This window comes from Oncorhynchus mykiss, chromosome 5 (assembly GCF_013265735.2).
Source record: "Oncorhynchus mykiss isolate Arlee chromosome 5, USDA_OmykA_1.1, whole genome shotgun sequence".
Taxonomy (NCBI): Eukaryota; Metazoa; Chordata; class Actinopteri; order Salmoniformes; family Salmonidae; genus Oncorhynchus; species Oncorhynchus mykiss.
The window spans coordinates 52,538,145-52,555,645 of NC_048569.1; the positions used below are offsets into that span (position 1 = coordinate 52,538,145).

The window sequence follows — 17,501 nt, forward strand, 5'->3', positions numbered from 1 at the left end:
TTTTCTTTACCAATCACCAATCCCTCCCCCTCTCACTCCCCTCCCTTCCCATCAGTGTACACAGCAGAGAGAGAGAGAGAAAAAAATGACTTAATCCTGTGCTAGTCAGTTGACATACTTGTCTCAGGGGCCTCCTGTAGCATGAGTGTTCTATTTACACCACCTCATGTCCGTGTCCCACATGGCACCCTATTCCCTATATAGTGCACTACTTTTGACCAGGGCCCATATTTTTTTTAATATATTTTTTACATTTTACCCCCTTTTTCCCCCCAATTTCGTATCCAATTGTTAGTAATTACTATTACTATTGCTCTCGTCAAAATAAGTGCACTATAAAGGGACTTGTGTGCCATTTGGGATTACAACCCGTCTCACACATCTGTCTGATACCTCCCTCTAAGATCCTGTGTGTCCCTGTGTGACCAATCACCAGCCTTTCTTCAGGCCCTCTCTCTAGACCAATCAGAGGGCTTTCTTCAGACCCTCTATCCAGGCAAAGATCCCTGTTAGCACCCCGTCTGCTGCTATTGGGATACAGAGGCTGAACATTCCTCTCTGAATGGAGAGTTGATTAGTTGCAATGCAGAATGACGCTTGACAGATATCACCCACAATAGACAAGGAAGTGCACCTAGTGACTGACGTAGGATCAGCTTTCCTCATGTCCTAGTAGATTTTAGCCATACAGGGGTAAAACATTTAAACCAACATACAGTGCCTTGCGAAAGTATTCGGCCCCTTGAACTTTGCAACCTTTTGCCACATTTCAGGCTTCAAACATAAAGATATAAAACTGTATTTTTTTGTGAAGAATCAACAACAAGTGGGACACAATCAAGAAGTGGAACGACAGTTATTGGATATTTCAAACTTTTTTAACAAATCAAAAACTGAAAAATTGGGCGTGCAAAATTATTCAGCCCCTTTACTTTCAGTGCAGCAAACTCTCTCCAGAAGTTCAGTGAGGATCTCTGAATGATCCAATGTTGACCTAAATGACTAATGATGATAAATACAATCCACCTGTGTGTAATCAAGCCTCTGTATAAATGCACCTGCACTGTGATAGTCTCAGAGGTCCGTTAAAAGCGCAGAGAGCATCATGAAGAACAAGGAACACACCAGGCAGGTCCGAGATACTGTTGTGAAGAAGTTTAAAGCCGGATTTGGACAAAAAGATTTCCCAAGCTTTAAACATCCCAAGGAGCACTGTGCAAGCGATAATATTTTAAATGGAAGGAGTATCAGACCACTGCAAATCTACCAAGACCTGGCCGTCCCTCTAAACTTTCAGCTCATACAAGGAGAAGACTGATCAGAGATGCAGCCAAGAGGCCCATGATCACTCTGGATGAACTGCAGAGATCTACAGCTGAGGTGGGAGACTCTGTCCATAGGACAACAATCAGTTGTATATTGCACAAATCTGGCCTTTATGGAAGAGTGGCAAGAAGAAAGCCATTTCTTAAAGATATCCATAAAAAGTGTTGTTTAAAGTTTGCCACAAGCCACCTGGGAGACACACCAAACATGTGGAAGAAGGTGCTCTGGTCAGATGAAACCAAAATTGAACTTTTTGGCAACAATGCAAAATGTTATGTTTGGCGTAAAAGCAACACAGCTCATCACCCTGAACACACCATCCCCACTGTCAAACATGGTGGTGGCAGCATCATGGTTTGGGCCTGCTGTTCTTCAGCAGGGACAGGGAAGATGTTTAAAATTGATGGGAAGATGGATGGAGCCAAATACAGGACCATTCTGGAAGAAACCCTGATGGAGTCTGCAAAAGACCTGAGACTGGGACGGAGATTTGTCTTCCAACAAGACAATGATCCAAAACATAAAGCAAAATCTACAATGGAATGGTTCAAAAATAAACATATCCAGGTGTTAGAATGGCCAAGTCAAAGTCCAGACCTGAATCCAATCGAGAATCTGTGGAAAGAACTGAAAACTGCTGTTCACAAATGCTCTCCATCCAACCTCACTGAGCTCGAGCTGTTTTGCAAGGAGGAATGGGAAAAAATGTCAGTCTCTCGATGTGCAAAACTGATAGAGACATACCCCAAGCGACTTACAGCTGTAATCGCAGCAAATGGTGGCGCTACAAAGTATTAACTTAAGGGGGCTGAATAATTTTGCACGCCCAATTTTTCAGTTTTTGATTTGTTAAAAAAGTTTGAAATATCCAATAAATGTCGTTCCACTTCATGATTGTGTCCCACTTGTTGTTGATTCTTCACAAAAAAATACAGTTTTATATCTTTATGTTTGAAGCCTGAAATGTGGCAAAAGGTCGCAAAGTTCAAGGGGGCCGAATACTTTCGCAAGGCACTGTAGGGTTACGAGCGACAAAATAATTGATACATGGAATAAGCTAACACTATCTAGGCAGGAAGCTATCTGAGAATATTGGTGCTATCAAACACGATTGCAACAAGAAGATTATATTATCAGACTATTGAACCATGGGTCCCATTGGTCCATGGTCAATGGCCTCGTCATTAGTCGCCGCCGAGTGACTCACCTCTAATGATGGACAGCTTGGCATTGACGTTGACCTCCCCCTCGCTGTTCTCCGCCACGCACTCGTAGATATTCTCATCCCGCGGTGCTCGTAGAGGCTGGATCCGAAGCACGGCTCCGGCGGCCTCATCGAACTCTATAGTCTTTGTCAGAGAGAATTTTGTAATGTTAGAGCTATCTGTTGCTGAGATAAAGACAACCTAACTATACTTCTAGAATAAGGCTCAACAACTCCAGGTATAGCGCCTAGGGACCCCTTCATTTCACATATACAGTACCAGTCAAAAGTATGGACTTTTGGGTTTTCTTTATTTTTACTATTTTCTACATTGTAGAATACTAGCTAAGACGTCAAAACTATGAAATAAGACATATGTAATCATGTAGTAAGCAAAAAAGTGTTAAAACAAATATATTTTAGATTTTATATTCTTCAAAGTAGCCACCATTTCCTTTGCACACTCTTGGAATTCTCTCAACCAGCTTCATGAGTTCTGGAATATGATATGGTCTGATTAACAATATAGGCCTACTGCCCAAACCTCATTCCTACAAAACTCTTTATGTGAGGTTAATGTAAAAAAAATCTGAGCAGTAGATCTCAGCTTGCTTTTTGACTGCGAAAGTGATCTTGACTCAGAAAAGGTTGATGACCACTGCTTTAAGACATGAAGGTCAGGCAACGCGGAACATTTTAAAGAACTTTGAAAGTTTCTTCAAGTGCAGTCACAAAAACCATGAAGCGCTATGATGAAACTAGATCTCATGAGGACTGCCACAGAAAAGGAAGACCCAGAGTTACCTCTGCTGCAGAGGATACGTTCATTAGAGTTACCAGCCTCAGAAATTGCAGCCCAAATAAATGCTTCACAGAGTTCAAGTAACAGACACATCTCAACATCAACTGTTCAGAGGAGACTGCATGAATCAGGCCTTTATGGTCGAATTTCTGCAAAGAAATAATAAGAAGAGACTTGATTGGACCAAGAAACATGAGCAATGGACATTAGACTTGTGGAAATCTGTCCTTTGGTTTGGTGAGTCTAAATTTGAAATGTTTGGTTCCAACCACTATGTCTTTGTGAGATGCAGAGTAGGGGAACGGATGATCTCCGCATGTGTGGTTCCCACCGTGAAGCATGGAGGAGGAGGTGTGATGATGTGTGGGTGCTTTGCTGGTGGCACTGTCAGTGATTTATTTAGAATTCAAGGCACACTTAACCAGCAGGGCTACCACAGCATTCTGCAGTGATACGCCATCCCATCTGGCTTGCGCTTAGTGGGACTATAATCTGTTTTTCAACAGGACAATGACCCACGTCACCTCCAGGCTGTGTAAGGGCTATTTGATCAAGAAGGAGAGTGATGGAGTGCTGCATCAGATGACCTGGTCTCCACAGTCACCCAACCTCAACCCAATTGAGATGGTTTGGGATGAGTTGGAACGCAGAGTGAAGGAAAAGCAGCCAACAAGGGCTCAGCATATGTGGGAACTCCTTCAAGACTATTGGAAAAGCATTCCACTTTTTTGGTTACTACTTGATTGTATATGTGTTATTTCATAGTTTTGATGTCTTAACTATTATTCTACAATGTAGAAAATAGTAAAACATGAAGAAAAACCCTTGAATGAGAAGGTGTGTACAAAATTTGGACTGGTACTGTATATATATTTTTTTGCTGCAAAGCTTCAAAATATGAGCCAGGACACCACTATGCTAGTCCAGAGTGTGCTCATATCAGAGTGTGCTCATATTGTACTCTTATGTTGCACTATATTGTACTCATATGTTGCACTATACCTGTAATTTCATCATTATATAAGGAAGAGGACAAACACATTGGATCGATACGGGTGACCGTGTAGAGTGACGTGCTGCTGTGCTTTTTGTCAGACGAAGGAAAAGTTCAGCGTCGAGCCGTGATGAATCTCAAGGCCATAACACTAATGAGGAACAGTAACTGTGACTGAGTGCACATCCCAGTCAATATCAAAGTAGAAAGCTGCTGGAGGGGGAACGCAACGATTTCTATCCTCCTTCGTAAAATGACTGTTTTAAAAGAAAGGAAATAGCCATCATTTGACCCAGAGTTCAATCGCTAGCTAAATAACCTTGGGTTTGGGTTTGTCTGTAGTACGCGGCGGGAGGAGAACGCAAAATGCTAAACAGCACGGGTTGGACTGATTTTGCCCTCCATGATGATATTTCACTGGCTTGTTTATCCATTTTCTTCATGCTCCTCTTTGTGCCAGGGTTCCATCTTCTCCCCTTCTTCTCTCCTTCCCAGCGCGCTGGCAGAGTGTGTGTGTGTGTGTTCTTCCCAGTGCTGGCAGAGTTGTAATGACACTTCTCTAATTCCCCTTTCTCTTATTCTTCATTGTGCTCCTCTTCAGGCCAGGGTTCCATCTTCTCCCCTCCTTCTCTCCATTCCCAGCGAGCTGGCAGCGTTGTTAATGTGAGCGTGTGTGTGTTCACTGAGAGAGGGTGTGTGTGTGTACATTGTCGGCGCGAGGAGCGAGTTTTAATTAAGGAAACACTGAGCGTCAATCACGACTTTAGAGCCGGCAACTGAGCCGAAGCAGGGACACACAACAAACAAACATCAGAAATAATGCAAAGCGTGCATAGGGGAATGTAGACCTGCAGCCGCCATTACTAGCCCCGAATGTTTCATTAAGCTAGTCATTCAAGTGTAAGAGGACAAGTAGAGTGTATTGGCACTGTGCAAAGTCATGTCACTCGACATGCGCTGATGTCTTATAATTGATGCCTGGTTAAATGCAAACTGTCTGTCATGACAACTGATTGTGAGGTAGTCTGTGTGTGCTAGTTCAAGGACAGTGGACGGAAATGATCCACCGAGCTCACCTTGGTGGAAACAGAAAAGTGATACATCCGTGTCAAATAAATCAATAGACGCGCTGCTCAGTTGGTAAGAGCACTCGCAACGCCAGGGTCGAGGGTTCAATTCCCGCTGGGGCTGCATATACCAAAATGTATGCACTCACTGTTGCTTTGGATAAAAACTTGGTATAGATTATGTGTATTCATATTTCCACACTATCTCCACAGCAGTGTAAGGTTACAAGCCTTTAATGTCTCACCTCAATGCGTTGGGAGTTGACCTTCTTCCCCTTCTTGTTCCAGCTCACCCGAGGCTTGGGGTCTCCCGTCGCCTGGCACACGAACGAGACCACGCCCCCGGATACACCGATCTGGTCGACGGGAACTTTAGTGAACCTTGGTGGCGCTGGAGACAGAGAGAGAGAGAGAGAGAGAGAGAGAGAGAGAGAGAGAGAGAGAGAGAGAGAGAGAGAGAGAGAGAGAGAGAGAGAGAGAGATAGAGACAGACAGAGAGGGAGAGAGATAGCGAGAGAGAGGGGGAGAGAGAGAGAGAGAGAGAGAGAGAGAGAGAGAGAGAAGAAGAGGGCATTAGAACAGATTTAAGAGAACTAAAGTGATGCAACAACAAGCTCCAGTGGAGATAACCCAATTCATTACGGGGCCAGTTGTAGCTGCAAATGAAGGTAATTACATTTCGAAAAGCTTGTGTGCACACACTTTCATTGTATGAGAAGATAATAAAGTCTTGAGTGGCCTTTGGAATTCCTCAATTTCGTCCGCTGTATAATGTCACGGTCAGACACACCCACTCCGTGTGCTGCAGAGAGAGCCTATGGAAAACGGCAGTCTGCAGACTGGAGAGGCGAGGGGAATCATGGGGCTTGGATGTATAGAGAGCTGGTGGAAGGAAGGGAAGCGAGCGGCCGTGCATCAACACAGAGGTAATTACACTACAGACAATGCACACCCTGACACGCTGACGCCAACATGAATAATTTAATGGAGCAATGAATAATAAAGTGCCCACAGAGAAGCTTCTGTCTTGATTTTATGCCCCCCCATACATAAACGCACACACGCACACACACGTTCACACGTCACCCCCTACTCACAGAGAGCCCATCCAAAACCCACACACGTCCCTCACTGGCTGAGCCAGGCGCACACACGCAAACGCCAACTGAAGAAAGGGATGGCGGGATAAGAGGATGACGAACATCCATACCAGGAAGGCCGAGTGCGTTCGTTGTTGGGCATTCGGCTGTGGGGGCTGACAGGGGCTTTAGGCAAGATACGAGAAGTCAGAGAACTCATTTGTTCTGCATTACAAATGAACTTAACACCTTGCTTCCCAGTTTTTAGAAGCTTTATTTTTTTTTTTCACCTAACATCCCTCACCTTCACTGTAAAAATTGAAATCAACAATAACACGTTCGTTACCTTCCTTATATTCTCTGATATTACCAGACTTGCTTGGGAGGACGGCGCTACTTTTTGAGTTTCTTCCCTCTTTTTCTGGTGGGTCGGGGGGGGGGGTCAGCTCTCACAACAACAAGCCGGGTAGAGGAAACTCTCTGGGGGAACTTGTTAACTCCGGGGCGTAGGGATGATGAAACGTGCGGAGCGCGTTCATGTGGATTAATAATTAACGGACCGTGGGCAGGCAGGCCCCCTCTCTCTTTACTCTCTCTCCTCTCCCTGGGCCCCTATAAACACACACGAAGGAGAGCTCTGCTGCATTTGATTAGGGACAGGAGAGAGAGAGCTGGAGAGAAAGAGGGAGGAGGGAGAGGGAGGGAGGGGGTGGGTGGGGGCTGGCTGGCTGGCTGGGAGGGAGGGAGGGAGGGAGACAAAAGGTGGATGAGTGGGTGGGGTAGAAAATGAAAATAGAGGCAGCAAGGGGTAGAGAGAAAGGGAGAGGGAGAAAGAGAGAGACGGTGGTTGAGGGAAGGGACTGAAAGAGAGGTCTCGAGATTGAGACAGAGAGAGAGAGAGACTGCCCGAGGACAGCAGAAGCGTGGCACAGAAAGTTCAACATACTCCAAAAGCAATCCCTATCACACAGACCTCCACGCTCCCTTCACAGACCTGTACATGAGTCGGGAAGAGTCCAATTGACACTCAGCGAAACGTGACCCCATCGGTCTTTGTTGTGGGGGACCAGTCTCTCTTGAGGTTCCCTACAATATTCCCAGGCCGGAATCCCAAATGGTCCCCTATACCTGAAATAGTGCACTACCTTTTGACCAGAACCTTACGGGCCCTGGTCAAAAGTAGTGCTCTAAGTTCTAAATAGGGTACCACACGTAATAGGGTACCATTCAAGATGCAGCTCCAGCGATGGGAGGCCGGCCAAGGTGTCCTCTATACGTGATGCGCGTCGCGGCTCAACAACAAACAATACAAATGACGTGATGGCGAGAGATGAAACGAGGCTCGGCGCAGGCTGATGACCCGTGGCAGCCTGCCAACGACGCCACAGAGAACATTACCGACAAGCGAGCCACAAGCCTTCTCCTATGGTACAGTAACACTGTCCACTGATGAAAGGAGCAAGAGATAAGATTGTGACATTTTCTTCCTTAGAAAAGAAGCAGAGGGGATTCACCTTTTCCCGGGCTATCTTGTCGGCCGGCGTCTTGACGAATTGATCCCTGTGACGGTCGAATGAGCAGACACGAAAATATTGACCGCAGAATCTTACTGGATCTCAGTGATTGTATCTTCCTTTGGCAAAAGCTACAGGTGGGTGGCTTGCAGCTGCATTTTGCGTAGCATCCCTCCACTATGCTCGCCTTAGAGAGTATGACTCCTGGGCCCGTATGAAAAAAAGAGAAGATCTAGGATCAGCATTTTAAGCCTTTTAAATCATAATACATGTGACTATATAAACAGGGGTAATTGATCCGCTTTTTGAATAGAAGAGATAGAGATATCTACATGGGCGAGCTGGGAGTGGCCTCTGTACTGGCCGGGTCCGGCTGGGTCCACAGGCCCAGTGCCCATTAGACCAGCCGGTCAATCACGAGCTTCCCTCTGATCTCTGCCATTAAATAATACTGTTGGATTCTGGCTTGAAATATACTTATTCATGTCACCATATTAGAACATATGAATTACTTTCTACGTATAGGAAAAGGACATGTTAGGGGTCAATGGGAACCTTGTGGTTCGAAAGTCACTGTGTGTGAGACAAGGGGACGTATGGAATGTTCATGGCCGTTCAAACATGTTATTGCAGAATATTGGTATTTCTAAGGAAGGAGGCGAATTGCAACAGTCTAGTTTCAGTTCCTAGTAGCCAAGTTTCCGTTTCAGTTTCAGTTCCTGGCAGGCCAGTTGCTGTTGAACTAGAGCAAGGAGGTGTGTGGAACTCAACTAGAGATAAGGTCAACAGTTGAAGGACCATGACAATACCAGTAAGAGGAACAGACTGAGTTCCTGCCTAGCAACAAACAAGGATTGTCTGTCTTAGACATGCAGGAGGTTACTCCGCCCAGTCGAAAGGCACCAACGTGTGCTTGTGTGACCTGTATGTTGTGCTTGCAGCTGAGGTACCCAGTGGGTTGAATACACCTGGTTTGAGTTTTTGCTCTGCTTGTTCAGAACCGAACAATACCAAAGGCACTCATGAGGTTCTCTCTCTCCTGGGTTAAACTCACAGCAGAAGCTTTCAGAGGGTGAACGAAGAAAAGGGGTTGAAAAGAGAAGGGGAACAGGGAGGAGAAGAGCAACGGAGAGAGAGAAGAGACATCAAAGAGAGGGATGGGAAAAGTAGAAACGGAAAGCACAAGAGATGGAGGAAAAGGCAGCGAAGCCTTCAGTGTCCAGTGAGCTACCAGAGCAGACGTGAAGCTCCTACATGCGTCACTCCAGGCCTCGGGCACCATTTTATACCCAGCTGAGAACAGAGGATCTGACAGAAGGTTGGCCATTATGAAAAGTAGGTAGGTAGTGTGTGTGTGTGTGTGTGTGTGTGTGTGTGTGTGTGTGTGTGTGTGTGTGTGTGTGTGTGTGTGTGTGTGTGTGTGTGTGTGTGTGTGTGTGTGTGTGCGTGAGCAAATGCATGCCCATGGGTGCATGCCCCCGTCTGTACGTCTCTAAATACAATGCTGTGTGTGTGTGTGTGTGTGTGTGTGTGTGGTGTGTGTGTTTGGATGACATCCGAGATCAGCATAATTAACCTTTAAACATTTTCAATTGCCTCCTGCCTCAGGCATACCGCTGGTGGTTATTGTTGAATTCAACCCTTTATTCAGCGTCTGAACACCACTGTCACGCAGGCAGTAATTGCATGATAGAAATTGGCTATTGAAAATAAATTGCTTTCTCATTCCACCATAATAAGCAACATCACCGCAAACTAAACAATATGATACTGAAATTTCAACCAAAAAACACAAACACATTATGATCTAGGTATAGCCTGGATGTTATCTCGGCAATTTGACTGTAATGCCTGGGAAAAGTCCATAAAAGTCCACAATAACAAACTGGTGTATCACTGACAAGTGGGTTATTGGGTTCAATAAGTATCATTAGATGAATCATATTGGGACTTTCGTTACTCCTGTGTCTCATTCCACCTCAGCAGAGCTGTCCCTCATTATCTCCCTCTATCACGGGCCTCTTTCAAATAGAGAAACGTACAGCTTTACACTGATAAAGCAAACAGGACCCAGTTTATCTGCCCAAGCAGGAGACGACATCGGGACAGAAATAACCTGAAATGTGGGTAGTGAGCTATCTTCACAGGGACATAGAATGGAATTTTTATTGAGCCAACTGCCACTGCTAGCGGGGAAGGCTAACCCATACTGTGTAAAGCAGACACTTGTTTTGCTAATGTAGCATCCCTCTACTGACTGGTAGGTTCTGCTCACCCAGATAAGAGAAACGACACCGCCTCCTTTCAAATAGCCTTTCGCTCCATGTGAGTGCGAATTCCATTTGCAGTACCTCCAGATTGCCATTTAGTAGGTAAATCAGGCAATGGTAGGGTTTGGTTAAATGCGTAACACTGTAATCGATGAGAAGCTTTTGGAGAAAAATAGGACCCATTATGATGTGGCTTAGGAAAGAAGAGGCCAAAATTGTACCTCATCTACCCATTGAATGATTTATAAAAAAGGGGTGATGGGTAGAAGCCACTTGTCTTTCATATTGATCAAAATAGGCACCTTTTACAGCCGATAACACCTTTTACAGGCTTATTTGGTGGTGAAAGGAACATTTGGACATATTAGAGGTACTATTCACCAACGAATTTGACCTTCCTCTCTAATACCCCAGAGGCCAATAACAGTGGAAGAAGGTTAGAGTGATTTTTGTGTCATTTTTTTGTAAATGCTGCTGGCTTAGAGAACAAAAGAAACTGCTATATTTGAGGGTCACATAAGCTTCACAACCCACACAACCAAACATGCACACCATAATTACTCATGTGTACAAATTGGATTAGCCCTGTCAGCATTTTCTGACAGGACACCATCCTTTTTCATTGCTGGACGATAATACATTTAGTCAGTAATGAAGAAGAAATGTTGTAAGGACAAAAATACGAGTATTCAAGTAACCACCTACTAACCTACTTAAGCATAGATATTTGCGGCTCAGCTGTGTGAGGTAGGCCCACATCCACAGATCTCAGCATGCTAGCTAGCCACTTGTTACAGAATCCTGACGGGCTAGGGCCTGGCTTAAGACCTACCCCCCCTCTACCCCCCCCCCCCCCCCCCCCCCCCCCACAACACCCTCCAGGCCTCAACACATCAAGCCCCTATCAGCCAGGAACCAATTTTCACCGGCTGCCCAGGCAAGATCTATCGCTATGGAAACTGGCCTCTGTTTCTATACCCCTTGCCTCTCTTGCTCTTTTGTCTTGGGTTCCTGTCTCTCGCACACTCTTGCTCCTGGCTAGGGCTAATCAACTGCTGTGAGGAAGAGGATGAACCAGGAAGCAGAAGAACGAACGAAGCAGGAGCATGGGCGTATGGGAAAAGAGGTGGTTGGTTGGGCTTCCCGGCCGCCTGCTCCGATACCCCACCCCAGAGTTACATCGGTGGTGTAAGCGGTCATGGGAACCACTAAGATGGAGGTTTGACGTACGAGGACATCCCAGTTCCCCATTCTAGCTGTAGCGATGCTGGAAGACATATGGCTCTTGATCCTCCACTCATTGACTGGTGTCGGTCCCATGTTAGACCGTTGCTGTTAACAGATAATGGCTTCCACCGAGTCCCATCAATAAACAATTGGCAGCCCGTGCTAATCCTGTGCCACGCAGTGAAGTTTCCGAGGGCTCATTTGGCATCTCTCACCACCTGATGTACTGTAATCCTCGCCTTGCCTGGCAAATCTAACGACTTAATGAAACAATTGCTTTTTCAATTAAGGCAGGGGAAGAGGGGTTCATTGGGATTTGCTCTCGGGGCCAGGTGGTGGATCGAGTCACCTTGGATGCAGTCATTCACAAACTGAGCGTGCTGACTGGATTGTCAGACCAAACATCCGAGGGGGCCATCTTCTTATTCTCACTCCAGTCCAACTGGGCCAGGGGGTTGGAGCTACGGAGGCTCAGGAGGCCCAGACTGAGGAACCGCACGATAATAATGATCATTTTTATCTTCACGTCTTCACATTGTCTCCTTCCGCTAAGTATCATAAAGTGAATGCGGTCCGTCTACACTGCAAATGAGGTTGCACAGTACACAGTAGGCAGGCCAACAAAAAACTTACTGCGGGATGTGGGAAGGAAATGCGAGTTCTCAGAGTGTTAATGCCCAGTGGTCTCCCAACCACACGACTGTCGAAGAAGCTGAACTGGAAAGTGGTGCGCTCATAATAGCTCCAAATTGGTCCCATTGAAACCATTGTTTAGTGCACAGACTAAAAGAAAACAGCTAAGTATACCTTACCTCGTTGGAAATAAATCAGTTCAATTCCGGGGAGGTGACAGAAAATTAAGTTTAAGAGCGCAAGCAATTTCAAAATGGCTATGCGATCAGGGGAGTTAGTGCAATAGGCACAATTTTGTGTCATTCTGAGTCTCTTCAGGCAATTGACACTTGGTGACTCCACCTGAATGAAAAGAACACCTGCAATTGCTGAGAGCCAAAGACGGCTCAGGGACACATCTTGGGTCAAAACGTGTAACGCGAGACACAGAAAATGGGTCTGCCTGAAAGGAGAAAGAGATAAATCCACTCCATCTTCTCACTGAATAATAACTTTAGTGGGGGAGAAGGAAAAATACAAAGACACAGCCTTTTGTTCATGACACAGGGTAATTGGAAACGTTCAGTTTTTTTATGAAAAAGATCACTGTCTTTGCTTAATTCAACAAGGCATGAGAACAATCACGAGGTCATTACTTAGTGTACTTTTTTTAAAGTCAGTCTACATTTTGACAGCCATACTCATATTCAACCTGAATACCCAACGTCAGCACATGAAACCAATCAAGCGCTCACCCGGGAAAAGCCATGAGCAAAACAAATGTTGTTGACAACATCATGAATGGTAGAAATGTAAAGTCCCATATTTTGGAAAACTACTGCATTTCCATCCAGAAGAATCGGCTCTTATTTAAATCACATGGAGGTCTAGTATAAAATTAAATGATATTATTCCATTTGTAAAAAACCTTTGAAGATGTAAACTTGAGGAGAGTGCTCATCAAAGTGTTTGACACATTACAATTTCATGCACTTCAATCACCTGCATTGGCTTGTCAAACTTGACTTGAACAACATCACTCAAACTAATGGACCAAATAACCTAAATAAACTTGGCCTGTGTCTACACCTGACACTTACATATGTCCTCTGCTATCAGAATACGAAGATCGCATTGAAAAGACAGGTTGCATTGTGTTCCGATCTGGCTGACCACTTCAGGTGGTGGTCAGGGATGTGGATTTCTCCTCAATTTGGATGCAATCAGCCCTTGTAAAAATGAATTTGTTGCAGCAAACTTCCTGCAAGTTTGTAGCAAATTTGCTGCAAACTAAAGAGCGTGCCGCAAAATGTTGCCAGAAGTTTGTGGTGAATATGCGGCAAACCTTTGGCAACAATTATATTTATTGCCACTAGTGGAAAACACTTCACCAGAGGTTTTTTCTGGCAAACAATTTTCTCAAGATTATATTTGAATCTGTGGCAAACCTGTGGCAACAATATGTATTATCCACTAGTAGCAAACAGTTTACCAGAAGCCGTATCTGGTGAACACATGAGTTCCTAGACCAGTAACCGTTGACAACTAATCAGGGAGGATTAAAAAAAACCTGTTGGAAAATGATAGCTATCTACCAAAGTTGTCCTGTGAGTATCTAACTTTTTAATTAAACTTCCTAATAAACATTAAAATGGTGTTAGCTAATTGATATCCAGTTAGCAATGTCATGTTTTATGGGATAGAGTGAAACACATTTTGTTGATACCGGTTTCATTCTGTCAGCCCCACTGACTGGCCAGCGTTTGGCTATCATATTTTTTTTTTAGGTGAAGACGTTGGGGTCTTTTAATACGAACATGCATGTTAATATGCTACGGTCCATTTTCAGTAGCATATTAGCTAGCACCACAGCTAAGGTAGCAACAATAGGAGCTGACTTGACATCAAAGCAAGACGTCAATTTTGCAGATGGATGCCCTTCCCCTACCCTGAGGCTATCTTAGCTGGAGGCTGCATCAACACCCTGGAAATATGTTTGTGGTGCACTCACTCATAACCCTTTTTTTGTGATAAATGATACTTCAAGACTGATAAGGTAAGTAAACTGATGTATTACTTTCATAAATGTAGCTCATACAGTCATTCCTTGTAATAATGACATATTTCATTTCTTTCAACTAGTAGCTAGCACATCTTGATCATGTGTTGTCCCTTCTCTCTTTCTAGAAACAATCATTTACAAGGCAAAAAGACCGATTGAGGCGTTCAATCAAACTGAGGACAGAGACATATGTGTGCACCAAATACATTTTGGGAAAATAATATGAATTGCCAAATTAGGCATTTATGTTGCTTTTCTTCCACCCAAGCCTTATACACCTGAGTCAGGAAGGAGAGACAACTAGTAGACAACTGTCTTTTAATGATGAAGTCCCAAGTCTAGGTTGAATATCATAATTAGTTGATTAGTTTGAACAATTGTGTTAAGGCTAGGCTGGAGACAAATATTGTACACTGTGGCTCTAGGAACAGTTGGCCACACATTTAAAAGGTAACCAATTGAAGTTAAAAAGATTGTAAAAATTGTAATTAAATATGACAAAATTGGGGAGAAAAGGGGGTAAAAAGTATTTTTTTTAAAGGCATGAGGTAGAAGAAATTGTCCGTAGAGCTCCGAGTCAGGATTGTGTCGAGGCACAGATCTGGGGAAGGGTACAAAAAAATGTGTGCAGCATTAAAGGTCATTAAAGGAACATAGTGGCGTCCATCATTCTTAAATGGAATAAGTTTGGAACCACCAAGACTCCTTCTAGAGCTGGCCGCCTGGCCAAACCGAGCAATTGCGGGAGTATGGCCTTGGTCAGGGAACTGACCAAGAACTAGAGGTCGACCGATTATGATTTTTCAACGCCGATACCGATTATTGGAGGACCAGAAAAGCTGATACAGATTAATCGGGTGATTTTTAAAATGTATTTGTAATAATGACAATTACAACAATACTGAATGAACACTTATTTTAATTTAATATAATATATTAATAAAATCAATTTAGCCTCAAATAAATAATGAAACATGTTCAATTTGGTTTAAATAATGCAAAAACAAAGTGAAGGAGAAGAAAGTAAAAGTGCAATATGTGCCATGTAAGAAAGCTAACGCTTAAGTTCCTTGCTCAGAACATGAGAACATATGAAAGCTGGTGGTTCCTTTTAATATGAGTCTTCAATATTCCCAGGTAAGAAGTTTTAGGTTGTAGTTATTATAGGAATTATAGGACTATTTCTCTCTATAACATTTGTATTTCATATACCTTTGGATGTTCTTATAGGCACTTTAGTATTGCCAGTGTAACAGTATAGCTTCCGTCCCTCTCCTCGCTCCTACCTGGGCTCGAACCAGGAACACAACGACAACAGCCACCCTCGAAGCAGCGTTACCCATGCAGAGCAAGGGGAACAACTACTCCAAGTATCAGAACGAGTGACGTTTGAAACGCTATTAGCGCGCACCCCGCTAACTAGCTAGCCATTTCACATCACATCGTTACACCAGCCTAATCTCAGGAGTTGATAGGCTTGAATTCATAAACAGCAGAGCTGCTGGCAAAATGCACGAAAGTGCTGTTTGAATGAATGCTTATGAGCCTGCTGGTGCCTCCCATCGCTCAGTCAGACTGCTCTATCAATTCATAGACTTAATTATAACATAATAACACACAGAAATACGAGCCGTAGGTCATTAATATGGTCAAATCCGGAAACTATCATCTCGAAAACAAAACATTTATTCTTTCAGTGAAATACGGAACCGTTCCATATGTTATCTAACGGGTGGCATCCATCAGTCTAAATATTCCTGTTACATTGCACAACCTTCAATATTATGTCATAATTACGTAAAATTCTGGCAAATTAGTTCGCAATGAGCCAGGCTGCCCAAACTGTTGCATAAACCCTGACTCTGCGTGCAATGAACGCAAGAGAAGTGACACAATTTCACCTGGTTAATATTGCCTGCTAACCTGGATTTATTTTCGCTAAATATGCAGGTTTAAAAATATATACTTCTGTGTATTGATTTTAAGAAAGGCATTTATTTTTCTGGTTAGGTACACATTGGAGCAACGACAGTCCTTTTTCGCGAATGAGCACCGCATCGATTATTTGCAACGCAGGACATGCTAGATAAACTAGCAATATCATCAACCATGTGTAGTTATAACTAGTGATTATGATTGATTAAGTTTAATGCTAGCTAGCAACTTACCTTGGCTTCTTACTGCATTCGCGTAACAGGCGGGCTCCTCGTGAGGCTAGAGCGTTGGACTAGTTAACCGTAAGGTTGCAAGATTGAATCTCTGAGCTGACAAGGTCAAAATCTGTCGTTCTGCCCCTGAATAAGGCAGTTAACCCACCGTTCCTAGGCCGTCATTGAAAATAAGAATGTGTTTAATCTAAAGATTAAAAAAGGTCTACAAAATAAATAAAAAATAAAATAAAAAAATCGGCAAAATTGGCGTCCAAAATTTCCGATTTCCGATTGTTATGAAAACTTGAAATCGGCCCTAATTAATCAGCCATTCCGATTAATCGGTCGACCTTAACCAAGAACCCGACCTCAGACTGGGGCAAAGGTTCACCTTTCAACAGGACAATGACCCTAAGCACAAAGCCAAGACAAGGGAATCAAGACACAATGTGGACATGCTAGACACATTTAAATGTAGGCACGACGTGTTCTGAATTCCATGATCAGAACTCCATGATCAGAACTCCATGATCAGAACTCCATGATCAGAACTCCATGATCAGAACTCCATGATCAGAACTCCATGATCAGAATTCAAAAGCTGCACGAAATGTCAAGTCTAGACACGGCCTCAGAAAAAGGGCAGAGTAAGCTTCAGTGCTCATAAGGCGAAGCAACAGAATTGACAAGAACATATGTGTGTTCTGCAATACATGACGTACCACATAAAAACATTAGAAGTCAACATCACTAAATCCTGATAGTTACTAACAGTGTGGCCTGTGAATGGTTAAACAACAATTTAACTCAAAACTATATGAGGAATAGGGTTGAGAGTGAGAGAACCAGAAAATGACTCTCTCCTGCCTAAGGGGCCTGAAATGTTTCACTTGGCAACTTCAAAGGAAAATAAATAATTGACCCCCCCCCCCCCCCCCCCCCGCCTTCCATCACTTTGGGCTCTAGTCAATTACAATTAGGCGGTCCAGCCAGAACACTAGGCTAGCACAGCCACTCTTAAGTAGATTGCACATAAGGACAGGGGGCATAAATAAACGTCGCAAATAAACATCACAGTATTCAATTGTCCTTGCTTGTTGCACACAAAAAAGCACTTGTACCCTCCCAAAAAATAGAACATTGTGCTAATACCCATATGTTTATGTATATAATACTGTATATATACATTCCAAG

General features: G+C 43.8%; 1 protein-coding gene across 26 annotated transcripts in view; it reads right to left on the minus strand.

Annotated features, from left to right (window-relative positions):
- The window catches only part of ptprsa (protein tyrosine phosphatase receptor type Sa), a 283,320-nt gene that overhangs the window by 133,418 nt on the left and 132,401 nt on the right, over nucleotides 1–17,501 (minus strand). For all 26 annotated transcript variants that reach the window (XM_036977783.1, XM_036977788.1, XM_036977791.1 and 23 more), the window contains 2 exons: nucleotides 5,639–5,784; nucleotides 2,534–2,675 (listed from right to left, as the gene is read on the minus strand). In XM_036977783.1, the coding sequence (XP_036833678.1) occupies nucleotides 2,534–2,675; nucleotides 5,639–5,784 (288 nt within the window). The remainder of the gene's footprint in view (nucleotides 1–2,533; nucleotides 2,676–5,638; nucleotides 5,785–17,501) is intronic.